We start from the raw sequence: 26,972 nt of genomic DNA, 5'->3' as shown, positions 1-26,972 counted from the left end.
CTATCATACTATTAATATGTTAACTGAGCCCAGCTGAGTGTGGGATGTAGCTCTTGGCACTTTTGCAGTTTCTCTGAATGCTGCGCGGTCTGAGCTTGGGGTTAATTTCCTGGGATGTCCAGTCCTAGAAATATTGTCAGTTGTCTTCAATGTTTTCCACTCATGAATAATCTTTCTCACTGTAGAATGATGGACTTTAAATAGTTTTGAAGCTGACCTTATAATTCTCTCCAGGTTTGTAGGCAGCAACAATTGTCTTTCCTCAGCGCCATTGTGATAACACACACCTGATCGCTTCAGACCAGAAAACAGCCAAAACGTCTTCTTTTATAAAGCTGGTCACACTTGCTGATGATCAGTTAATCAAATGCATTTGATTAGCAGCACCCAGCTGCTACTGCTTCCCTCTCAGTTCCTATCAAAGCAGTAAAGGTTTCACAGGACTGCACAGAGCCATGTGACCGTCACATGACTGTCCAAGGACTATCACACAAGACCTTAAAACGAGATTGTAACTTTGGTTTATGCTTCTAAGTTTAGAAATTAAACATTTTACCTGCATATTTTTCTGTATTAAAATTTTTAAGTTAGCTATATAAATATGCACTATAGTGTGACAATGGAAAGCTGACCTCAAGACAACCTGCTCACACCCTTTTAGTGTATAAAATATCACGAAGAAGCAACGAATGAGGGAAAAAATGAAAACATATCATATGTAACATTAACCTTCACAGTTTAATAAAGTGCAAATAACAAACAATAAGGAGATCTATGGTCGACACAGTAGTACACACGTGTTCGCGTGCACACACACAAATTTAAAGACAATTTAAAATCGGTATGACTTCAAAATAATTTTTACATTTCACAAATTGTGCTCATTTCGCACAATGCTTTGTGCATTTTGCACACGTGCATGTTTGAAGCGTCAATATTTTTACATTATAACACTGTAGTGATTAATTTAAAGTCTTATTATGTGTTAAAACAACAGAGAGCAGTTATCGTGTATGAACTGCGGATTCAGTACACTGGAGTCATATTCTCACAGGATGTGGAATTGTTGAATTGGTGCCACAGTCAATATACTCAAAGGTCTCCACGGACAGCTGCTCCGTGTGCGAGAGATAGGAAATATTCATTGTCATTCTGAAAAAAGAAAAAAAACATCTTTGTTACATTTTCATATTTCACATCTGTGCTAATTTTTTTGGACTTCGTTATAATTCTGGGTTTATTGATAGGAGCATTTTAGTGTCTTTTAGTTGTTACATCCAAAATGATTCTCTCATTGGCTTTGTTTTCAGCCACATCAGCCAAAAGAGCTGCAATAAACCTGCTGTGCTCTGCGTAGCCAGCAATAAACAGCTGACAGACAAAGCTAGCAACCAGCTCGTGAGTCTTTCCAAACAAATCAAACAAATCTAGGATGAAATAAAATCCCACCTGACCTTCCTAAGAATCAGCTGATTCTTTTTCTAGGGCACAAACTTTTCCATTTTGCATGCCTTCATTAAAATACCAAAATCCAGAGTGTCAAAATATGACTATATAAGAAATTATTTTTGCACAGAAGGATCCAAAATGTAGATAAAAGGAAGAGTTTTCATTTTCTGCAGCTTGTTTTGAACAGCCAACTATCCCACACAGTGACATGATCCTTTGCATTCACTTTTCAAAGGTTTCTGCAGTGAATTATCAGAAAACAGATAACCAATCCTTTTTGTCTGTTACTGTACATCACAGACATTGTAGGGCATTAAAAGGGAAAGGAGGGCACAAGGAAATACTTTCTTATTCTCATTTAAAATGTCTCACTTTTAAAAAAAATAATTATCTGAGTCTTACAACAAACAATTGATAGATTGATGCATATATACCATCAGAACAGTGTACATCACTGTCACAACAGTGTTTATTTTCATTCAAAGGCTTTATGATTTTTCCTATAATGGTGGGCCGGTCTCTAGTCGATTTTTTTTGTCCCAGTCCAGCCCTGTAAGCAGCTCATCTGCAGTCTGGTGTTACCTACATCTTCCTATTCAGAAGGCAGAATTTCCGAGTTCTGAGTACAATCGAAAGCACCACGACTGCAGTTTTTGTGTTGGATGTAAAAAGCAGGCTAGGATAGAATCAGGCGTGGGATTTCTCTCGTGGAAATGTGCACATTATTTTTTTCTTTCTATTGGTAGGTGGCACAGTGCACTGGTAGCAAGTAAGCAAGCTAGAAGACTGGCAATCTTGCTGGGTATCCAGTTACGGAAGCAACACATTAACAAAAGAATTCTGAGTAAAACCAAAGTTACTTTCCCTAGTAACTAGTTACTCTGAAAGTAACGAGTAACTTGAAGTAACTGAGTTACTTTGGTAGAAGTAACTAGTAATGTAACTAAGTTACTAATTTAAAGTAACTCACCCAACACTGGTTACTGTACATCACAGACATTAAGTTGGTGCATTTTTGCTGTTGAAACGGCGATATATCACACGTTACTGATGCTCAAATGCTGAGCATCTTGTTTTTATGAAGTGGTGAGGACTGAAAAATGCTCGTAAATACACTCATCAGCCAATTTTTTAAGTACAAATGTTCAACTGCTCTTTGACCCAATATCACAGCAGCCTTTAAGCATGTGGACATGGTTAAGATGACCTGCTGAAGTTCACATTGAACATCAGAATATAGAAGAAAGCTGCTTTAAGATGCTCCCTTATTCACAAGGGGTCTCACAGCAGGTAGCTCCATATGTTTTAAGTTGGCAGATTTCTTTTTTATGCCAAATCTCCCCAAAGGGATTCCTGTCTCTTCCCAGGATTAAACGGTGGATCTGTTACTCGGGTGAATTTGTAAACCACTACACTACGGAGCCACCAACATCTGAACAAGTTGCTTTGAATGTGGCATATTTGTTACAAATGTTACTAGGATTTTTTTTTTTTTTTAATGAACATCTGTAAGGTTTACAGAGAATGGTTGAAAAATGAGAAAATATCATATCTATAGATGAAAATGCTTTTTTACTGCCACACGTCAGAGACAAATGGTCAGACTGGAAGAGAGCTGTAATTCAAAATCATTCGTTAAAATCAACCAAGGTGTGCATGAAGCACCTCTGACTGTGCAACAGACCACATATTGAAGCAGATGGGATACCACAGCAGCCCAAAAGGTGTGCTACCGAGCTACCCTGCTACCCAGTGTGGCATAATAACTGAGAACGGGAAACTGAGGCTACCATTCCCACCAAAATTGGACCACAGAGGACAAACATTGCCTGGTCTGATGAGTTTCGGTTCCTGCTGTTACATTCACGTGGTAGAGTCACAATTTGGTGCAAACAACATGAAAGGATGAACGCATGGATCCATCCTGACTCATATCAACACAGTGGTGTAGAGGATAGTTTCTTGGCATACTTTGGGCCCCTTGGTAACAATCGAGCACCGTTTAAATGCCTACATGAATATTGTTGCTGACCATGACTGTGACAAATGCTGTTTGGTTCCTTTTTTTAAGCAACTTAAAAACAACATGTACATGTAGTCAGTACAATCTATTTGAACTTTATTCTGTCCATCTATTTATGAAACTCAGGGGAGTACGCGAGGGGGCTGGAGCCCACCCCAGAATATCATAAGGTACACATCTGGACAATTCACCATTTTCTCACACAGCTAACAGACAAGCGCACAACCATTCACACCCACCGCCAGTTTTAAATCATAAATGGACCTAAACCCACGAATCTCCCCACACAGAAAGGTCCTGGTTGGCCGGTAGATTCAAACATAGGACATTCTTGCCACCACACCACTGTGCTACCTGTCTCTTAATTAGTCCAGTTAGCATCAAAGTTACGAGCCACTGAAATCACTGAATGAGCACATTTCTCTCGAACGCATTTAAGGTAAAAAGCAGCTCCTCAATAGCAGCACCGTGACTGTTCTGTGGCTTAATTTCAAATTCACTGAATTTCAAAGGAAAAACTGGACTTCCAGGAAGACTTTTCATGTCCTTCTATAAAATTTCAGATTAAAAGATTCGACTGTGGCTTTGTGAAGAAAAATAATTTTGTGGTTGTGGTTTATGTGCACTGCGGAAAAGTGAAGCTTTTAACATTGTGGGTTTAAAAAACTCTAAAGTGTCTCTGCCTCTTCCGCTGACAGAGGTTGACACTTACTGAAGCTCCAGAAATAAGGTGTGAATCTTGATGCTGCTTGACTTGCAGTAAGTGCTGAAAGACATGAACAAGTTGTGCTGAAGTCAGACATTTAAACAACAACAACGGACTCTAATAGTTTTTATCTTGAGATGTTTTTTGATGTTATGTGCTGAAAACAAAGATTTCTTCCTTACGCTATTCCTTCATCTTTAATATCCAGGCCAACTGAAATTACATTCTGTAAATTATATCAGAGGACACAGAGATAAGATGTTAAACACATGACAAATGCTGGCTATCAACAGGACCTGTTATCCAGTCTGAAGCTTACAGATTTCAGTGATCTGGCCTCGATTGCGGTCATATTAGTGATCTTGTTCTTTCCCATGACTGTTTGACCAACCACAGCCTGAATGCTGAAGTCGACAATCTGAACTGAATAGTAGTTATTGTTGGTGATGTTGATGAGATTCTGCAAAAGGAAAAAAAATCCACAAGTCAAGTGCAACCGACACACCTGCGCATTATTAAAAAGTGTCAGGGAATTTTAAGTGCCCCACCATCTCAGTGCGGCAGTGACCTACTGTACCATCTGTCATGTGAATGCAACGCAAGTGCTTCTTTGTGGATAGTGTTTTGATAGAGGCAATAAAAAAATGTGGTTGTAAAAATATGGTTTAACTCATTTACAACAGCGGTCCCCAACCTTTTTTGCGCCACAGACCGGTTTATGCCCGACAATATTTTCACGGACCGGCCTTTAAGGTGTCGCGGATAAATACAACAAAATAAAACTAGTACCGGTACCGAAAAAAAGAAGATTTATTCATAACGCACCTGAAAAGACCCAGGAAAACTGAGTTAACATAAAAACGATAATAAAATAACGCTGAAAACCGATAAAAACCCTGAAAACTATACATTTCACACCTGAGCCTCAACTCTCGCGGCCCGGTACCAAACGACTCACGGACCGGTACCGGTCCGAGGCCCGGGGGTTGGGGACCGCTGGTTTACAACTATGTATGAGGGGCCTCCACTTGTTAACACACACTACTAATGTTATGCTGCTTGTTTCCAACTAATTCTACATATTTTTATATAGAATCAGTCACCAAGAATTCAGAAATATTAATGTGCATTAATAGAGCAATATTGTACATGAACAAAAAGAAGCCTCTAAAAAAGGATCCCAACTTCAAAAGTGTCAGTCCCATTTTCTAATGTCCATTTTCAGAGATAAAAAAAAAGCATGCTTAGAGCCAATCAGGGTTTAGCATAGCTCCTGTAGCCATAGTCTAATGCAACCGATGGTGCAACAGCTATAATGGGAAGCAACGTCTGCTGCAGGTCATACATGAGTCATGAGTTAGAACTTGACGTTCATGTTATTTTAAAACATGTTACAAAGGTGAGTCATTGTCAGATATTTATTGACTCTCAAAATCCAGTTGCCTAATGTTTATCACGCCAGAAGGTTCAGAGGTCACCGCCTTCCTTTGTCAACAGATTGGCAAAGATGTGGGTAAAAGAGGGCAGAGACACTGCATGACAGATCCACAGTAATAGGAGGAAGTCTGTCATCAAAGCAGACAAGCATATATATACTGTAGTTTACTAGTTACACTTAATTAAGCTGGGCAGATATTCACAAACCCCAGCTTACATTTTCTATTCAGTTCATTGAGGTTTGAAGGCATTTGTTCATGCTCAGCTCTCTTAAGCTCCTCCCACAACATTTCAGTCAGGTTGAGGACTTTGACTAGGCCACTGCGACACCTAAATGTTTTCTTTTTCATCTATTCTGCTGTAGATCTGCTGGTGTGTTTGGGATCATTGTCTTGTTGCGGGACTGAATTTGGCCCAAGTTGTGCATCTAGCCAAAGGACATTGTTCTAGGAGTCTTAAATCTTAACTCAAGACATGTTGCCATGTTCTGGTCACAGAGAATAGGTTTTCTCCTGGGAACAACTCATATTTTTCTAATTTACTGTCATGAACGTTAATATTTAGCATGCTAACTGCAGTCTATAGAGTCTGAGATTTAGCTCTTGGATTTTTTTGGCAATTCCTGTTAGCATTGCACAGTCAAATGTGATGAATTTGCTGGGAAATAAACTTCTGGAATGATTGTAGATTGCAGCTCTGGAGCAGTGCTACAAACTGCCAAAACTGCACAGTGTCCTGTGAAAACATTGGTTTTTCACATGCCCATATTTAAAATGTAACTAAACTGACTTTGTGGTATCTCAAAAACAGAGATCAAGTCAGTCATCATTTGAATTATCGGACTATCTCTGATTAGCCTCATAACTGGGATGCTAATGCCCACCTAGAAACATTAAGTGCTGCCCAGATGTTTGGCTGCATACAGTGTTTTTTGGTTACTGTAACACCAAAACTACTGATGAGCAGAGTGGTTTTCAAATTACTTACTGTGACGTCCATTTTAACTTCATCTGGGATGAAGTAGACTGTGACTGATTGTACAGACACTGGGGTGAGGGTGACACTCCGTGGGAAGAGGAAAAAGAGGATCAGACAGCAAATAAGGAGACACAGGCCCATGGAGATGCACACATGCAGCTTCCTGAAACAGGGATATGCAAAATTACATTTTAAATAGAGCAACAGTGCAAACCATAAACACCAAAATATTTCTAACTCGCTTGTTCAAAACTGTAAAAGCACCCCTCACACACACACATTCATGTACTGCTCTACTCCTTACGTGCGTCTGGGTTTCAGCCGTACATCATTACACGGTATGACGGCAACGAGCTGGTCTTCTTGTCCTGCCAGTACAAGATGGAAATAAAGGTTTTGTTCTTACCACAGAAATGATGTGAAAGTATCTTAGCTGACACCAGCACATACATAGCCATGTTTTTCAGTCTCCTTCAGTCAACTTGCTATTAAATGTGAAATGAAAGTAATTTGGAGAAGAAGAAGTAAACACCGTGTCAGTTTTTCACGACTGGTTCCTCTAGTTTTTATCATGCATGAGAAGCATTCAGCAGACAATGATGTCAACGCCTTAAAACTCCAGTCAAAACAGTGGAAAATTGACAGTAAAGACATGTAAAAGCAGATTTTTCTTCACAAAAAAAAGGCCAACCTCTGGGGATTCGGCCAGTGCCACGGCACGTGGGGCAGTTGTCCCCTGTTGTGTTTTCATCCATGCTACCATATGGAGGAAAGTGCTTCATTCCTTTCACCTTCTCCATCTTTTTTGTTACATCAGGATCTCCTTTATTTTACTGCTGTGCCACCATAGCACTCCTGAAAGAAAACATCCAGTAAAGAGCGTGTTAAAAGGGCAAAAACCACAGTTTATAACTCGCAGTAAACAGAAGTGACTGTTGCCCAGTCAGCTGTTACTCGCCACCCTCACAAACCTTGAAATGACCAATAAATGATGCTTGTTACTGCAATACGTGTTAGGATGTGAGCAGAATCTACAGTGTGGGAGTGATCAGAACCTCCCTGAATTACTTTTATGTTTCCTGTCTCCGTTTTAAACTATGCTTTTTATGCTCATTTGTACTGGAGTAGCTTTTGAAGTTCAAAATCATTATACCAGGCCTTCCCGAAGACCCCCACGTGACAAAACCAACTTTCAACTAACCTTTCTCTGATTGGTTGCCCCTAGTAAACAGATGGTGGTCAAGACTGACACTACACAGTCATAACATAGATAGATAGATAGATAGATAGATAGATAGATAGATAGATGGGAAGATAGTCAAAACATTTGAACTCAGATGACAGATGTTAAACTGGTTTGCTGTGTTTGCTTTGTGCTGTCCTGCGGAGGCACAAGTATGCAGGAAGTCTCCATAAAGCCACACTAAAACAACAGTGTGCTCTGTGTTTTAGAAACACTTTGTACTCAGTCATAAGCTGAATATGAAGTACAATTGTTGCATTTAAATTACATATTTTAAACGTATTTCTATATGAAAACGCAAATAGCTTGTTCTATTACTCAGTATCGTGTGACTCTTTAAGTATAATCAACTAGATAAGTGAAGAAAATTCTTTGAAATAAAATACAATAAAATGGTTTATTTAGATTTCTGTGAGTGGAGATTACAAATCTCATCTGCTGTATATGAAAGACTGATCGTTATTGTGCAAGGCTTGAGTGTGAACAAGTATTTAAACACTAATTAAGAAATAAACTACTGAAAGTGTTACTCCTAAACGTAATGGATGATTCTGAAGTCTAAAATTATCAAATTATTATTAATTTAATAAAATCACAATTTTATATGCGATACAAATTAAGTTAAAAACCTCATCCTCTGCAAACTCACCTCACAGCTCACAACAAGTCCAAATATCATTCAGGATGAGCACATAAACGCTGCTGGCTCCTTTATGATTCAGCTTTTTCAGAAGCTACATTAACACCGTGGTGGTGCAGCTGCTTCATATACACACAATGTACTGAGTGCAACACTTCCTTGTCTTTTTATGTGTCAGTCATTTCCTGATCACATGTGCTATTATCCAGCCCTACTGTCAGGGTGCTGACACAATCATTTGCATATCAGCTAACGTGAACTATCTTTCACGTTGTGTCGTGCCATGGTCGTTACTCACGACCGAATTTGTTTCCCCTGCGTCGGGAGCGCGCACTGGGCACGGAGACCGGATCCAGTTCCAAACAAATAGACGTGGAATAGTGACGTTTTACTTTTGTGAAACACATTACCGTTCAGTTTGTGGGTTACAACAGAAAATGATTTACATTTCTTGTTCTCACGTGGTTTCGGATTATCTCAAACCGAGGACGTTTTGCCCAATAAGAGGATAATCACGTGTAAACTCGATTCATATAAACTTTAATACGCAATATAACACTTCTTCAACAAGCAAACTGCTCTGTCTCGGTTTCCAGACGTCCTGTAAAAATGTCATTTGCCCTGATTGTTGTACATCTCCAAAAGTTGTCTGCTGGAAACAAAAATACACCTTTCTACAAAACAACTCCCTATTTTCTTCTAGTAAAACACATTTCTGTAGCTAGACAGACCACAGGAATTCATAATAAAAACATAGCCTAATGTAATAAAATGAGCCCCAAATTATTCTGAAAGATCTAGATTCTAGTAGAGATTTAAATTTAAACAAGAAACAGGTAGGAAACAAGGCAGGTATCTCTCAAAATATAACAGAACAATGTAAAAGGAGTAAAAATGTCATGGTTCTGGGTCAGTTTGACCCAGTATTTTGAGTTGTTATGTTTTGGTGTGTTTTTTGCCATTTGGATTCTTTCCTTATTATTATGCTGATGATTATGAATCTATGTTTCAGTTATTCTTGTTTAGGGATTAGTTCGTAGGTTTTGTGTTCTCATGTTTATTGCAGGTTTAGTTCAGTGTCTAGTCTGTCTCTCAGTGTCGTGTCTGCGTTTTTGTTTAGTGGTGTCTTGTTTCCTGTTTTACTCTGAAGGTTCATGTTCCTGTCTTATGTCAGTGTTTCTAGCTTTGTTCCCCCTGTCTCATTAGGTCTTATTCCTCCCAGCTGTGTTCCCCTTCTGTCTCTAATTCCTTGATGACTTCCTCAGAGTATTTTAGCCCAGTGTGTCTTCGTGTCAGTGTCGCGTCTCTGTTCATGCATCCTATTATTTCTAGCTCCACGTCATGATTCTAGTCTGCAAGATTCGGTATTAGACATGTTCATAGTCACTTTCTCCAGTCATGTTTCCCTGCACCTTCATGTGCCACTACTGAGATCTCGTTCACAGTTTTTCACATCGTGTTCATAGTCTGTCCACAGTACTTTGTCATAGTTCAGTCCTGGTCTTTGTTCATAGCCTTAGTTACTCCCAGTTTAGGTTTTTAGTTTTGTCATTCCCATAGTTTATGGTTTGTTATTTTGCCTTCTGTATCAGCCCTGATTAAAGGCTCGCTTTGAGCTTAGCACAAGTTTTGCCTCCAGCGTCTGTGTCCGCACCTGGGTCCACCAAACACACTCTCCACACAGTCTGCCCTCGCGGGCCGTGACAAAAAATGGCAATTAGAAAATTATTTATACTCTTCTCAGTAATCAGTGGAAACGTTTTATTGGTGTTCAAGCATTCAAACCAATTTTAAAACTGCTGACCAGCTTTTTGCAGGTTTCTTCTGGGATTTTTCTTTGTCAACACCATAATCTTCAACTCCCTGCAGATTCTCTATCAGAGTAAGGCGGGACACTCCAAAATGTTAAGATTACTTCCAGTCATAAGATGACTTTAAACCTAAAACGGGGGGGTGAATCATTTGGGGCTTAAAAATATGTTCGTGTTGTGTATTTACACCTTTAAGCACCCACACTAGACACACAACCTGTTTATGCTATATCCTCTTCAATAAACAGTGTTCTGACATCAGGTTCCTTATTTCATTCCACTCTGCCAGATGCCCTGCTTTGTTAGCAAACGTTTTAAACAGTCAAATCCTCATCAAACAAGTGGCCACAACCTTTAAACACAACTCCATATTTGACAGAGACGTTACCCTTCTCCCACCATATTTGCTGTTTCATAATTGACCCACAGATTTCAGTTCAGTTTACTATAACTGTCCCAGCTGGCACAGCTTTTGGATGCAGTTACTAGTTTCAATAGAGAAGAGGTTTTGAGTGGGCGGCATGTGAGCGTTTGATATGAAATATTAGTCTTTGAAAATGTATTAAAACAGGAAATGAGTCAGTTAGAGTGGCAGATGTGTGCGGGCCTGTGCCGGACCTCTAACAGTATCTTCATTATATGAAAACCGACTCTATGAGATCCTAAAGAAATTCATTTTAAAAGTGAAACTACTGATTTACTGGGGTTTGCCCATATAACCATCTCTAAGGTTTACAGAAAATGCCCTGAATTCACAACGTTGAACCCTGTAACCCTGAAACGCAACATGAAAGGCCACTCCTGTTGGCTAAGAACAGGAACATGAGGCTGGAAATTGGACAACAGAAGGTTAGAAAAATGTTGTCCATTCTGATGAGTTTGAATATTTGCTGTGCGATTTAGACGGAAAGCTCAGAAATGGGTATAAACAAACAGACCCATCTTATTTTATATTAACTGATGGCTGCTTCCAGCTGACTCTACCTCACCACGACACAAAGCTCAGATATTCTCAAACTGGTTTCTTAAACATGACGGTGAGGTCAATGTACTCAAATGGCCTCTGCAGTCATCATATCTTCAGTAGAGCACGCTGGGATGTGGTGGATCAGTCTTGGATGATGTGACGGCATCAAATCTGCAGCAACTTATATGATGCTGTCATGTCAACATCGACCAAAAGCTCCAAGATATGTTTCCAGCACCTTGTTGAATCTATGCCACAGTGTACCTAATAAAGCATTAGTTCATTATAATTTAAAGAATTGTATAAATTTACATTGTTTTAAAGTGTTACATGCTTAAAACGATAACTCAATATGAAGAATGTGAATGAAAGTGGAGTTCATTGAAAAAGGATCCATTATAATTTTTGTTTTATTTATTTTAATTTTAATTTTTCTCCTTGTTACTATGTGGAGTGGTATATTCTGATTGTAAATTTGTTGTTTGGTTTGAGTTAGGACCGGAGATAAATGTTAATGTTGGTTTGTTCCCTGATTTTTGGTGCCCACTTGTAATATAAATTGGATTGTAGATAGGGGGCAGGGTTTAATAGGAATATTTTCTTCTTCCTGCTCCTTTTCACACATGGTTGTAGTGTTTTTGATAGAAAGTGTGGTTGGTTTGTTTGTTTTGTTTTTTTTTTGTACCAAGTGTGAAATAAATAAATAAATAAAATGAAATTAGTGAGTGTACATCTAGTTTAACTGATCATGTTTCCCTTTGCTTACAATCTCTATGCAAAAATTGGCAGTTTACTGTGTAAATATTACAGCTGTATAAAACTTGTAGTTGCATCTGAAACACAAAGGAAGTTTACAAAAACATTTTTTAGTAATATGCATTTTAACATAGTTTTAACACTGAGTCATTAAACTGTAAAAGTCACTAAGTACTGTTACTTCTAAAGAAATCGGGGTTTTTAGAGCTCCTGGTGGTTTATGGGGCGATCGTGGCTCAAGAGTTGGGAGTAATCGGAAGGTTGCTAGTTCGAGCCCCGGCTTGCACAGTCTCGGTTGTTGTGTCCTTGGGCGAGACACGTCACCCGTTGCCTACTGGTGTTGGCCAGAGGGGCCGATGGCGCCAGTGTCCGGCTCTGTCAGTGCGCCCCAGGGTGGTTGTGGCTACAATGTGGCTGCCATCCCCAGTGTGTGAATGGGTGGATGACTGGATGTGTAAAGCACTTTGGGGTCCTTAGGGACTAGTAAAGCGCTATACAAATACAGGCCATTTACCATTTAGTGTCCCCAGGGAATGCAAAGCTGTATGACCTGAGTCAAACACACACTATAAGACAAGCAGTGTGTCATTAACTGGACAGGCAACAGGGATGTGCAAATAGTTTATTGGCAGATTGACAGAGCATTGTTTAATGTATATATTCTGTGACAGAATAACTTGAGATTGTAGATATAGTCAGAATTATTTTCTAGAGCATGGATGTGAAACATGGACAGTCATATTCATAAGAAAATACTGATTAAGAAAAACCCCAAACACACAAAAAGGCGAAATCATTCAAAGAGATGGACAGTAACTTAAAACCTGACAGACGCTCATCGCAGTCAACATGTCAACCAACATGTCAACCAACATGTGTCCTTCAGTAAACTAAGGAAAAAAACAGGAAATGTAGCGAAATAAAAACATACTTGGTTCCGTTTCCGTTATGAACTTGAGGAATGTGTCGTTAGAGACGTTTCTGCTTGAGTTAGTGTTTAAAGACATTTTCTAAGTTGGTGTCGGTGTTTAAACGAGAACGAGCAGAGATGCAGGCAGGCAGGGATGACGACAGATGACGCAAAGCGGACGTTTTCCATTCTAACTGTGCTAAAAATCACGAAAAACACGACTCGTCTCTAAAAGCCTCTACCTGTCATGCAGGTGTCTCCTAAACAGCAGTATAAAAAACAAAACAGAAACATCTGCGTCCGAGCAGTGATCCGTTCGGACAGTTTTGTGTACATTCCACATGTCAACGTCTAAAATAACAGTACTCTGATACAGAAAAAGATTGCATTGTTAGGCAGATTTCACTACAATAATCAAGAAATGTCTTAAATATGTGTTTCTTGTTCTTATTACTGCACTTTTACCCCCAACCCCCAGAGGATTCACATAGCTTCATAGCATCATCATACACGAGCGCCGCTGGCTTTTCAGAACATGTTTGGACATTCAGCAGTTTTACATTTTCACAGCTTTGTGCTCCATGAGACTCCAGCCAAGCCCTGCCTATACACTTATTTCTCAGCACTGAGGAAGCAGCTGCTACGGCCATACGAACACTAAGATGATGAGTTGGAATACACACTTTAGTCCTGTCCAGATGTTACTTCCTGCTCCTTTTGACCAGCGCCATAGAGCTCTAAGGCCCATGGCAAAGATTAACTGCCATCATCATAACTTCTGAGTGTGTATCTGTGGTTAACTGTATCAAAATGGTAAAGCTAAATTAAAGGCAAAGGCAGCAGCCACAAATGAATGTTCATTTATCTCTTATAATTAAGAAATAAAGGCTACGGTTTTTCATATTGATCCCAATTATCTTTCAACCTTCAACCAATAGATTGAATCCAATTATTTTTATTATCCTTACACTGTGTTTTAAAGTCAAACTAATTCACAACCTTAACGCTTTCACATCTTTGCCGCCTTCGCTCCTAAGTAACGTTATATCTGTTGCGGCGGTTTTCGGCCAACTGCACCAGCTCGTCGACGGTGTGCTCCAGGCTGTAGAAGTGCTTCTTCAGCAGTCGCCGGTTCATCCGTTGGTCTCTGAAACCCATCTCCAAAAGCTGGTCCATCTTGCAAGGGCTTTGTGTGGTGGCTGGGTCGATGCCTCGCTGGAAAAGAGAAGAGAAACGTGGGTGAATTTTTACCAAAGCAGGGTGGTAAAAGGAATATAATCAGGGATGTGTATCTTATGATTATGAGGTTGTTGTGACTAAAAACTGCACTTTCTGTGGTTTCACTCATGTGGCTTCAGAAGGACTTCCAGAAATCCCTGGGAAAGCGGCCCTAAGCGCCCTCGTTCTGTCAGTAAACACTTTACTGATCTCTTCCCCTCTCATCCAAGAGATTCTACAGAATTAAGGGGCGCCACCAAGGCCCAGTACAAAATAAATAATAATTAGTGTGAGCTGTGAATTACGCAAAGCTACTCTAGCGGAGTAAAAGAAGAAAAATCTGGAGTTTAAAATGGATCACTGATTTAATATAGAAATAATCACATGATCCATTATATTGTTGATTATAGCGACTGTAAGAATTAATTAACCCAAAAATAATAAATAACACAAAACTTTGATGCATTTTTAGTGCAGTACCTTATGGGATTCAATCATAGCAAAAAAGAAGATACAGAGTATAACAGAGATGTTAAATTTTCTTTCAATCCTCATTAAATCCTGAAGAGATGATAAATTCTGGCATATTTGCTTGTGTGTGAGTGTTTCTAAACAGCAGGATGTGTTATATACCTCTACTGAACAGCTTGGTCCAGTGAAGAGAGCTTTATAAGCAGATGCTGCCACAGAAAGAGCTCCCTTAACAAGTCCCTCTGTGATTCCTCCTTGGCCCCTGCAACGAACACAGCACTGTCGTTACACAACCTCGCACAGAACAGTGTTACAGGAAGCAATGCGGCACAGTTAGCCACACTGTCACGAAACGCAGACAGCATGCCACAAATCTAAGAAATTTTACTGATCCTGCAGGATATTAATAACATGAAACATGAACGTGTTAAAGACAGACGCACATTCAACAGAAATAAATCGCCGTTGTACCTCGGCTGCAGAGCATTGCTGGGCCTGGGATTATATGTCTCAAAGGCACTGGCTGCTGAGCCTGCTGATCTTGACAGACCAGATGATACTGCAGAACAGATAAAAAAAGGGGAAATTACACAAAAACAAAGGTTAAATGAGGAACAAAACCCTTCGCTGAAGCAACAGATCCTTAAAGGTGGTGTGCAGTCTAACTTCCTGTCTTGGCTTAGTGGGCAAAATGTGTTTCCTAAGCAATGTGAGCTGTGCTGTTAGCTGTGGCAGTGATACTCACCATTGAGGTGGACTCTTGGTTGATGCGGCTCATTTGGGTCACAGGCTGGAGAACTGGGATCGTCAGCCAGGTAAAGTGCCTCAGACCTGAAATAATACAGAAACTTTTATTTTGAAAATTGAGGCTAGTCTGGGCATTGGGAAAAATCCTGGCAGGGAAAAAATAATAAAATTTTGCTTTCATATCATCTATCATACAAATGTGTTCCCCATCTAACCTGGGTGAGTAGAGGGTCGGCGGGGGAAGCAGGGGGTCAGGGGATGGCACCACTTCAGGGGTTAAGGTCACCTCCTCCACAGTTTGAGAGGCACAGGGCATCTGGTTCACACTGCTGTTGATTTGAGTGACCAGTGGAGGCCCAGCGTTTCCCAGTGAATCCTCAGCAGAGGCCACCTCTGTCAGCTCCTGCCTCTCTGCCAGTAGTGCATCCCTGCCCGGCTCCATGATGGACTCTTCCTCTTCCTCCTGCTCTACATCCGATTTGTCCGAGGCCAGAGCAGCAGCACCAGCGCCAGGCTGCGACATGGCGGAGCTGTACATGGACTCCCCCAGAGGCCGGCTGGTGTCAAAGCAGTCTGGGAGGATGACGCTGTAATCGTCAGAGGAGACTGAGGAGATCTGGCTGCTGATCTGAGGCACAAGAGAAGAATATGAGGATATTATTACACGAGAATTTCTATACAAACTCTCTTACAATAATTTAGATCTAATCAAGTCACCTCATCCCAGTCTTCCCCTTTGTTTCCATCCTCCTCTTTCTCTTCTCGATCATCCGTCACGTTCTGGGTACCATCACAGGCCTCAAAGTCTTTGTCCTCGTTATTATGATGTGAACTCATACGCAGGTTTTTATTCTCTGGTTCAGGTGGAGAAACTTGCAAGAAGGAAAGAAATGACTAAAATCAACATCTGGATATTGAGGTCACACCATAACATACAAATAGAAACAGACATTTTGGTAGAAAAAAGCAGAAACGAAAAAAATCCCAGATGTTGTGCACTAACTTGGCCTGGTTTCCTCTTTTTGGGCGATCCAGTTGAGTCCTATGTTTGTAGGCAGAGCTGAAGTTTCAGGTTTAACGGCGCCGATCTCATTTCCTTCTTGAAACTCGTCGGTCTCCTCCGACTCATCTGTTTTCTCAAAGTTCAGAACCGGGGAAACTACTGGAAACGTGTGAGAGTAGCACAAAAACAACAGCTTAGCACATTAAACAAGATGATGTTGACATCTGATAAACTGGTAGGATCCTCACCTTTTGGTTCGTGGCCGCAGCGCTGGAGCCTGCGAGGGGGTCTGTGGTCAGGGGCTTCTTCCAAAGCGAGGGATCGCATGACGGTCTCACACAGGAACTGCGCTCCACTGATCTCATCGTCCCTCTCCTCCTCCTGGGCTACAGGCGTAAACACCTCCTTCAGATTCCTCAGTTTCCGTCCTTAAGAAAGTCCAACGAACAATTAGATCAATAATTTTGCACTTCACTTACAGCCTACAGGACATTAAGAATTTATTTAAATATACGTAAGCCAAACTATATGAGAATGACTTTTGAAGACACCAAACCTCAGTCACATATCTTGGAACAACTATGTCTTTAAAACTTTAAAACAAGACACCATGGGCAAAAATAATTACAACTTTGGCTACTACGGTTTATAACTGAGATAATACAAGTATTTTGACTGCCTGCCGTGATGGTGCTGTAGGATTAGTTTAAATCAGTTGTTAGTTTATGCATCCTAGTTCTAATTAAACCGCATGGAAGTGCACTTAATTAAAAAAACTGACATTTTTTAAATGTAATAATTATTTGATTTGATTTAAAAATCGCACTTTAAATCAAATCATGTGATATTGTTTGGCTATTTAACTGCAAACACCATAAACTTGCATTAAGTCCAGAAATTAAATCATGAAAGGTTCGAGTGGGCTGATCAGTGAGCCAGCAGACAGTTACAGCAATTAGCTGGCTTGATTTTTAATCGACAGCTCGTGCGCTTTGTTTCGATGGCTGCAATTTCTTCCTTCCTGATAAAGTTTAACAGCGTTGATCCAGCAGCCATCACTCAGATGAATACTATCTTAGATGACAAAGACACTTTTATTTTAAATGTTAAGTATGTTTAATGCTTCTGTGTTAAATCTAAACATTTGTAGAAACCTTCACTAAAGTTTGAAGTGCACTTCCACAGAAAACTGCCACCATTTTTTTTAAATGACTGGAAGATAATGATTGAACTCAAAGAGAGAAACTCCACCACCAGCTAGTGCCTCGGTGGCAAAACTGTTGAGCTATCCAAGAATACGGCCGTCAGGCACTTGTGTTGACTACACTGTAGGCTCAAAGCAGATTCAACACATATAGTATAAGTCATGCGTAAGTAATTAAGACTCATTGTGCAAACCAAATCAAATTAGAGGCACAAAGAGCTTAACCTGAACTGAAATCTAATGTGTAAAATGACCGAAGCTGCCCTCTAAACAGCTGATTTAAGGCAAAAATACTTTTAATTCAAAAGTTTAAATTTTATTCCGTTTGGCTCTTTTGCCATCAAAATTATTGTCTAAAGGCGAAGAAAGATGCCCAACGGATTTACTTTACCAAATGGACCATCCCAGCCTTGCCATAATGGTCTATTTGATTCACCTTTTATTGTTTATTTTATTTTATTTTCACTTGCTAAATACGGGACAGACTTGATGGGGACGAGACCGACTTGACTGGGGTTAAATGTTAAATTTTATTCCTAACATCCCATGGCTTAGTTTTCCAGTAATTGTAAGAATTCATACTGAATACACATTACTCTGTGTGTCTTCTATTACTCTAGTCGCCTCACCAAAAAGTTTTCGGACTCCTGAGATCTCCGTTTCCTCTTTTTTGGGAGATGGGCTGGACTTGTCCAACACAACAGTGCAATAGGGAAGAGGGGATATACACGGTGTCAAATCTAGAAATGAATGAAGAGAAAACACGACACAGTTTATGTTTCTAAATCCCGATGCGTTCACTTGGTTAAACTGTTAAACCTGGAGAGAACAAAGTTCATCCAAAACCTTTATTCAAAAAACAGATAATGAATAATAACAGTTATTCTTCTTGTATTAAAGCATTAAACTTGACTCACCTGCCGGGGTGTTATGAGGAACCCTTTCCAGGTCGTACGCAAAATTTAAATCCAGCAACTCAAAAGACAGAAGATCCTTAATAACAAAACAAATTAGGGAAAATATAAAAATAAGTGCCAGTGTACTTCTGCCAAGCTCTGTGTATAATTAAGAGCCAAGTACTGTTTGTTATTCAACAGATTTCACATATTTTCCTTATTAAAAATTGCCCTTGCCGCTAGCTTTCAGGAGTATTGACTGAAGCTACTTTAAAGCATGTTTTAGGTTTCTGAGCTTTTCGAGTGCACACCTGTGCAGTCATGAAGTCCACTGGTGGGAAGTAGTAGTCTTCAGAGAAGAGGCCTGCCAAGAAGCCAGTGTGGCCCTTCTTGGCCCGCGCCTCCTTCTCCTCTGGCTTCATCTCTTCCTTCGGTGGTCTGAGATCTTTCTTCTGAAGGACAAACAAGTGTGCCATCGTTAGTGTCACTAAAGTGTACTGAAACTTTTCAATTCATAATATGAATTTTTTAAAAATTTTACTTCTGGTGTTTATAGAATATGATCTTTTGTCATGCATTAACCTTTTTAATTCTGTGTTATTCTTAATCTTCTATTTTTATCATAAGTACACAGAGTCACATGCTCACATACTGCAGTAGAGAACATTAAATATGTACAATGATTTACAAATTAGTTCCTATTTATTGTAAAATACCTCAACGACATTATGTCAAATGTTGAAACAGATTTTTTTTTTTGCTGTGAGCAGAATTCAAAAAGCTTTAAAAGCAAATGTGATCCTATTCTTGCCTAATAAAGGAATCCACTCGCTCAGCAGTCCAGAGCCTCCTACGTCAGACTTTTTGTTTCATTATGCTTCAAATGTTTGCAATGGCTCACGGGTCTGGAAAGCAGGCAGGCCGGTTTAGTGGGGAGATTCTTTTACTATGAAGACGTGCAGCTGTAACGAAGAATGTGATCTGAGATGTTGCTTTGTTGCACAGGCCAGAACGTCCTACAAAGTCATGTCACGTCAGCACATGTCTTGAAAGCCTGTACACAGTAGCATTACTACCCAAGTCATGTGTACTAAGGCCCGTCTTTACCATCAAGTATACTGGGTTTTCAAACTTTGACTGGTAAGACCACAGGACTGTTTTCCACTTTACTTCAGGGCATTTTAAAGAGGCTCAAAGAGCTTATACGGTGATTTTCAATCCACTCCTGCTGCGCACATACCTGCTTACATACCTGCTGCAGGTATGTGTTTACAGGTGGATTGTAAAACGTAGCCCCATTTTTACTTCTAAAGACCTCAGCCTGCCTGTGACGCTATGTTTTTGTGCTTGGTTGCACTTTTCTTCACTTTTTTTTAATGTTTTGCTGGCGACATCACAGTGGTTCTCTCTGCATGTTTGATTTGTTTTTTTACACTGGAAAACCTTCCTGACCATAAAGGGATCTGTATGCGCTCCTGGGATCGAACCAGAACTTTTATACTTGTTAGGCAAAAGTGTAAACCACTACGCTATGAAACCACACATACACTAAATTTAAAAAATGTTTCAACATTTGATATATTGTTACTGGACTGTTATTGATTAAAAAATATAGCTTAATGTTAAAATATATATTGCATTATAATTTTACTGATATTTCGCACAGCTGCCCAGCTTTTTTGAGAAACGGTAATTAATTTGGTAACTGATCTATCAATTATTTTTAGAATTTATTCAAAAGGTCACAGTCACACAAGCCTGGAAACTAGTTGGTGGACAACCTATATGGAAGAAAAAATAATTATTCACAAATCGGTTGCGAGTGATTGTTGTGAAATCGATTCCTAAAGTTCCTTTCACAACGCCTACAAACAAACTGGTGACCACGTAGATGGTTGGCAGTGGTTTGCTGCAAACCTCCTTGTGATTCCTTCGGTCGCCAACGTGTTGTCATGTGCATGGAAGATGCAAAGCAAACACTCCCAAACTACTCACCAAGCAGCAGTGAAACCACGCAAACCGGAAACGGAGAACATGAAGTAAAAGTTGCGCCCTTTAAAATGTCGTGGTTGAAGCAGTAAGGCACAGCTTTTACTTTGAAGCCAGTTGTTCTCTCTTTTAAATTTCTCTGCAGCTCAGAGAGTAAAAGGCTAATCTTTGCACAGATGTTAGCATCTTCCAGGCTACAAGCCTGCGCAACAATGGCAATCTACTAGCAACCAAAGAAATCACAAGGAGTAGTAACCACCCAACAACCAGTAGGGAAAAATGCACTTTTCCCTCAGGTCGCCTGTGGGTGATCCACTCGTCTCCAAGCCCGTGTGACTGAGGTCTAACTTGTTATGTTTGCTGTGTTATGAAAAGCAAATCCACACATTTAGCAAACGGGAAACATTTAAAATGCATTTTAACAGTTTAACTGATTGTAGAAAATACTTTAATGCTTCTGTTATGCTGTTACAGCCCTATAATTATCCTGTTTGTTTCAGAGAAATATGCAGAGTGCGTCATCCATGTCCACGACTAACAGCCTGAGTTAAGTCAATAATCTAGATGTGCACATGTTGCAGCTGTGCAGGGTGTTACTGAATAGCAGACTTGCCAGTCGTTTTCTCTGATGCCTGAGTCCGGTGCGTTTGTCTCTTTGCTTGACCACGATGCTGCACCAGACACGCGGGCCAAACTGAGACCCACAATGCGCCAGGCGCCAGTGGGAGGTGTACGTCCCGTCTGTCACAGGAGCAACTAAGGCCACACTGACCATTCCCACATGTCCGGGTGGCAGCAAGGGCACCGGCACCTCCCTCTTCTCCTCTGATGCCAAGCTGAGGTTTCCCCACATGAACACTAGCTGGGTGCACGTACACACATACACAAAACACAAAATAGGAATACACATGCGAAAAAGCACAAAGACGAGAGCATGCAAAAAAGTCACATAACTAAAAGAATACATACAATCAAGTCAGGGGCACGCACACACACCCACACCCACCCATACACACTCACACACACACACACACATCCATTCAAACAATGACAAAGACTTCAAACTTAAACTACAACACAGATTAACTGAATTAAAATAATAAATATCTTAGACAGAGAGGGCGTTAGTGGTATTACGCTGGGTAAAAAATCTTAACAGGTGTTAGTGGATAAGAAGAGGCTATGAGTACAGTGGGGGCTCAAAGTGGAAGTAAAGCAGGAGGGAAAGATAGAGTGCAGCCTGTCCTCTTGACGAGTGGGAGGGGTACCTTAGTCTCTGAGGTCCAGCAGATAGAGCCCGTGTTCTTCATCTTCCAGTATTTGATGAACTTGGTACCAGGCTCCAGATTGGTGCCGTCAGGCAGATTTTCATCCAGAAACAAGGCAGCCATAGTGGGCACCAAGGACGTGTGCGAGACCCCGGGACCCCTAGTTTCAAGTGTACAGAGCATTGTTGAAAAAAGCCCTGGTTTCTTATAATACCCATCTTTTGTTCTCTACGAATCAAAAAAGCAGGACCGCAGATTTTTTTTTTTTTTTTTTTTTTTTTTTTGCAGCTCAAAAGCAATTTTCTTAGAAAATCTATGAAGCAGCAGCAGCAGTTTTCACATTGAGGTAGTTCCAACAATTTCCACCACCCCAGAGCAGCCAGCGATACACTCATACAGACTAGATTACAAAGATGGCATATTTTCATTTCTTTTCTTGGAAAAAAAGACTTTTTTGCATCCATGCTGGGTTCAAGGTACCCAGCACTGTCGGACGCTCTTCCGAGGTGGCTCTTACTCTGGACTGGAGGCCTGGGGTTCAGGGACCAGGGCAGGGATGGGACCTTGGGCTGGGGCTGGACCTGAGGCTGTGTCTGAGGCAGTAGGAGGGGACAGGGCAGGGACCTGGGTGGATGTGGAGGCCATGTTTGTCAGAGTGGCTCTTCCTGAGGTAGAGGGCCCACTCCACTGCAGCCCCCTCTTCTCCAGTCTCAGTTTCTTCTTGATTTCCTTCACTTCGGCTCTTAGCTGCCTTCTTTCTGCTTTGAGGCGCTGTCGTTCGGCCTTGCGCACTGTCCTGTCTCCTCGCCTTGGGAACCTGGTTTAAAATGTCATCAGGAACACCTATTTGTGGACTATCAAATGTTTATTTTCCAAAAACAAAATCATAAAAATTCCCATTGATAAGTCATTAATTACAGTAATCTAGCTGCAAGAATAATTTACAATCCCACTTTGTGTGTGTTTCTATTCATATTTTCCTTCATTAATGCAGAGTTATCCTCAGATTGGGTTGTTTACCTTAACTCTCCTGACATTCCATGTTCTGGGATGGAGAGAGGTGTCTTGGTTCTCACGAGGTTGTGGCTAGGGTCATGGCTATGTCTGCACATCTCGCACAGGATGCAGGATGGGCACACGCTGGCGGGGAAAATAACAAAGACATTAATGTAAACATTTACACAGCTACTTAAAAAACAACAAACATGTAAAAATGGTTAAAAACAATGTTGTGAGTTAATTTCACGCATACCTGCATTTGTAGGCTCCTTCAGAGGTGAGTTTGTTGCAGCTGCTGCAGTTTGGGGTGTAGCCAAGGGATCCGTTCGAGGTGGAGGGGCCTGGTTTGGGTCCCATAATACCGCCAATAGCCCCAATTGCCTCAGGGGGACCTTCAGGGGATTTGTGGGTACAACACTGGACAGAAAAGTCGCTGCACATTCTTTCTACTACCTCCTTTACCACCTCATCCTTAAACTATGAAAAACAGAAGCAGAGCACGGTATTTTATTTAATCGCAAATCAAAAATAAAATGTTCAATGTACAAATACTGCTTCACAGCAGCGGTTAGATTTTACCTTCTCCATGTATGATCTAAACCACATAGGAGGGGGCTCATCATCTGGTTTGTTCCCCTTGTTATCTTTTACTGCTACCTGCATGAAAATACACCATTCTTCAGTTAAGTGACAAAATCAGAGATTTTAGCTTTTAATAAAGAAGCACAAACTTTTTCCCCAACAGAAAGAAAGAAAAGAAAGTTGGGGGCAGAGTAGAATTACTTACAGCTTCTCGCTCAGGGGTGACCTGCGTGCCTTTGTCCACTGTTTTAACCCTTGAGGGGTAAGGAGGAGCGGGTCGAAGGTCTCCTTTCAGCTCCTTCACCTCGGTCTTCAGTGGGCCCCCACAGGCCTGTCCTTTCATCTTGTACACATTCATGTGCAACTGGTTTCCCTGCTTCTCTGCACTCTGCATGGAGAATTAGCATAGAATGCAAACCACAGTCAAGTGACACAGTAGCAACGTGATGTGTGTACAGATGCATAGTACATATACTGCACATATATTCTGTTATTTTCACCATTTGTTCTTCTATAGCAGTGGTTCTTAACCTTGTTGGAGGTACCGAACCCCATCAGTTTCATATGCGCATTCACTGAACCCCTCTTTAGTGAAAAATAAAATGTGATTTTTTTTTCAAATTCAAGACATAGAAATGTTTTTTATTGGTGCACAAAATGAGCCGTGCATGTCACGGTGGAGGCTCTGCCGAACCCCTGAGACTGATTCACTGAACCCCTAGGGTTCGATCGAACCCAGGTTAAGAACCACTGTTCTATAGCTTTAGTAGTCTAATTAAGGACACAGTTGTGTTGTTTATGTCTTAAGTGTAGTTTTACAGTGCAAGTTCTCTATGTAAGGATATATACTATAGCAGTGGTTCTCAAACTGTGGTACGCATACCACCTGTGGTACGTGGGCGCCCTCTAGTGGTACACGTGAAGTCTCCATTTTTTTTAAAAGATTGAATAATATACCATGTTCTGATTGAAAGATTTCAGAAAAATTAAAATAGTTCTGCTATCACTTCCAACATAAATGAAGACCGAAAACTAAACAGCAGTGACATTTTTAGGGTTACTGAAGTTGGGCTAGCTGGTATATAATGATGGCCAGCGACACAGCTATGTTAGCATAATATAAACACAGTGAAGCTGGAGGATGAATGCTAACTTTTTTTCCACTCGATAAAAGTTAACGTGAGGGTTCCCGATGTGTTGGGACAAATGCAATCACATGGCAGGATGCTGGAAATGGACCAAACTTCAGTCAGGAGAACGACTGAGATAATCCATCCACAATACGAGGTTAGTTATTAATATACTGCTGCATGGGCTGGGCTGTAGTTACACGGTAAGGTTTTAAAAACTGAACTTTAAAATGAACAGGGGTGATAATAACCGAGAGAGGCTGACAGTGATCAATGCCACTTTTAGGGGCTTGTTCAGATTAAATAGAACAAGATACACAACAAGAGCCTTAATAAACGCAGAGTAGTTTAGACCCAGAAGCAGGTTTCATCACATCATCACTTAAAGATTGGATATCCCGCCTTCTGTTAATGTTTTAATGCAGTACAGTTGTTATTATTATCATTTGTCACATCTTGTTCTGGCTGCTGTTACAACCAAATTTCCCCTTGTGGGACAATTAAAGGATTATTCTATTCTATTCTATTCATGACAGTTAAAATAAATAACATTCATATAATAAATAAAATTGTCTCGTGTAAAATGTATATGCTGTTAAGTAACCCTATACTACTGCACTTTAATGTCAGTCATAAGGGTGGTACTTTAAGAGCCATATATTTTATGAGGTGGTACTCTTTTTGAAAAGTTTGAGAATCACTGCTCTACAGTAACAAAAGCTATCACTCTGTCATTTCTGTTTAAACCTAGCACTGCTACAGTACCTTGATGGCTTCTTCGTATTCATCTGTGGGGGTAGAAAAACAAACAAACAATAAATAACTTCACATTTTGTGACTCAAATTTGTATTTTTCCCTGGTATTTTGATATTTCCATGTAGGGGTACACCAGGAGTAAGGCTCAAAAAGTTTCGGTTCCAAATGTATTAACTTTCCAGTTAACCAGTTAACGACTTAAAAGACGCAGCTTGACTCCACACATCATTGTTTACTGTTATGCATATTATGCTACATGTCCTGCAGGCAGGGCTGTGAGTATTTAACAGAATGCATACAAAACCGATTTGCGCGACACACATTTTTTTATAACTAATGCAGAAAAGGATGTTGATCACAATCCCTGTAACCAAAAGGCAGTTGCCTACACCATGGAGTGTTTGAGCCTACAATTGAATTACCCATTTGTTTTACCGGTGCATTTAAATGTCTTTGATCTTAACACCCCACTGTTGTCTTCCAGGCCCTTGCTGTGTTACCTTTTGTCTCTGTTTAACACCTTTGTGTGGACCACATGTTTTGCATGGCTTTTCAATGGTTCAGCATCAGTTTAGCTGTTGGTAAGTCCACTGTATTTAGGTAAATGTACCACCAAAGCAAATTCTGAAGACAGGACTTGACATAATTTCTACAATACATATTATGAATGCTAATATTATCTATCATAGATCCATATCAGGTTAGGAATCTATCAGTTGGACAGCTTTCCTGGATCAAACAGGTCATTAGGGGGTGACTATGCATGTAAGCACAATGTGTTAAGATGTAGTTAGGGAAAAGAGTCTTTGCTATCTTAGTTAACAGAGGTTTGTGCCTTTTCATGCTATTTTTCAGCCATCTGATAATCAAACATGTATTTGAATTTTGAGTACATTAAACCAAGCTTTAAACAAATGCTGGCTACATATATTTTTTAACAAAGTCCTGGTGATTTCCCTTTGAAGGAAGACCTAAGCCTAAACATATTCAACATAAAATATATAGAAAACAAGCAATTAAATATTGTCCTCACCTTGACTGTTTATGCAAATCTGAAATATAAGGTAAATGAGATCAAAATTAAAAACTGAATTTGGACTCTGCCAAAACATTAGCACTGAAAATCTACAATGTACCACAATCCCTTACCTCTTCATTGTCTTCATCAAAGTATTTCACTTGAAAGTGGTTGATCCCAAATGATGCTTTGATCTGAAAAGTAACGCAGAACAATTGAGAGCAGTTCAGTTTTTCTCCTCACACGTGTTAGGAAAAACATGAACCATGTCTGAGTCAGTGAGAAAGACCTCCACAGCTGGATACTGTATTATACATATGTAGTAACCTTAAATCAAACTGAGCACGTCCTCACTTGTGTGACTATATTTTGTAAAGCTCCGGTTGGCTTAAAAAACATTATTTACAAATACATTATTGTTATTGTCGTAACAACATCGATTATCCTTTGGGAGCTCTGTTTATATGTCTAGGCCAAAACGTCTAGGCCTACTTTTTCACTAAACTGCGCCAGCGTTTAGCCAAGACTCTGCTAGCTGCTTACCCAGACTTCAACAGCTTCCCACTCCAATTTATCCATATCCTGAGCCAGAAACCTCTTCACGTTCCCCCGAAAATTGACTTTAATCGTAACAGGGAGCCCCATGTCCGCCGTCTATGGGTGCTTAATGGCTATCATTTGCGTGAAACCCGGCCTGTGTGAGCCCCGCTGCCCTCGGATGTTTTCTCTTGTTTACATCGTCAGCTGCGTCTAGAAAAAGACGGTGACGT

At 40.3% G+C, this 26,972-nt stretch overlaps 2 protein-coding genes across 3 annotated transcripts; both read right to left on the bottom strand.

Annotated features, from left to right (window-relative positions):
• Nucleotides 1-735: 735 nt before the first annotated feature.
• On the bottom strand, nt 736-13,661 carry tmem106a (transmembrane protein 106A). 2 transcript variants are annotated; one of them, XM_087844862.1, is made up of 8 exons: nt 12,525-13,661; nt 7,285-7,448; nt 6,898-6,961; nt 6,603-6,756; nt 4,498-4,638; nt 4,361-4,404; nt 4,185-4,238; nt 736-1,152 (listed from the first exon to the last, which is right to left on the bottom strand). In XM_087844862.1, the coding sequence occupies exons 2-8, from the start codon at nt 7,391-7,393 to the stop codon at nt 1,041-1,043; spliced, it is 678 nt and encodes a 225-aa protein (XP_087700988.1). In that variant the 5' UTR covers nt 7,394-7,448; nt 12,525-13,661; the 3' UTR covers nt 736-1,040. The 2 variants fall into 2 exon arrangements, with proteins under 2 accessions (XP_087700988.1, XP_087700987.1); XM_087844861.1 differs by lacking the exon at nt 12,525-13,661 and adding an exon at nt 8,486-8,641.
• Nucleotides 13,662-13,872: 211 nt separating this feature from the next.
• On the bottom strand, nt 13,873-26,964 carry nbr1a (NBR1 autophagy cargo receptor a). Its single transcript, XM_087844860.1, has 22 exons — nt 26,746-26,964; nt 26,334-26,396; nt 26,218-26,236; nt 25,193-25,215; nt 23,503-23,685; nt 23,295-23,372; nt 22,969-23,192; nt 22,737-22,856; nt 22,234-22,533; nt 21,717-21,876; nt 21,062-21,310; nt 18,771-18,911; nt 18,481-18,556; nt 18,193-18,303; nt 16,608-16,787; nt 16,360-16,518; nt 16,074-16,228; nt 15,572-15,984; nt 15,355-15,440; nt 15,081-15,168; nt 14,772-14,871; nt 13,873-14,135 (listed from the first exon to the last, which is right to left on the bottom strand). The coding sequence occupies exons 1-22, from the start codon at nt 26,845-26,847 to the stop codon at nt 13,953-13,955; spliced, it is 3,213 nt and encodes a 1,070-aa protein (XP_087700986.1). The 5' UTR covers nt 26,848-26,964; the 3' UTR covers nt 13,873-13,952.
• Nucleotides 26,965-26,972: the final 8 nt, after the last annotated feature.

This window comes from Neolamprologus brichardi, chromosome 8 (genome assembly GCF_056152115.1).
Source record: "Neolamprologus brichardi isolate AB-2024 chromosome 8, ASM5615211v1, whole genome shotgun sequence".
Taxonomy (NCBI): domain Eukaryota; kingdom Metazoa; phylum Chordata; class Actinopteri; order Cichliformes; family Cichlidae; genus Neolamprologus; species Neolamprologus brichardi.
Note: the sequence above shows the minus strand (reverse complement) of the source record. Positions and strands in the feature narration are given on the sequence as shown.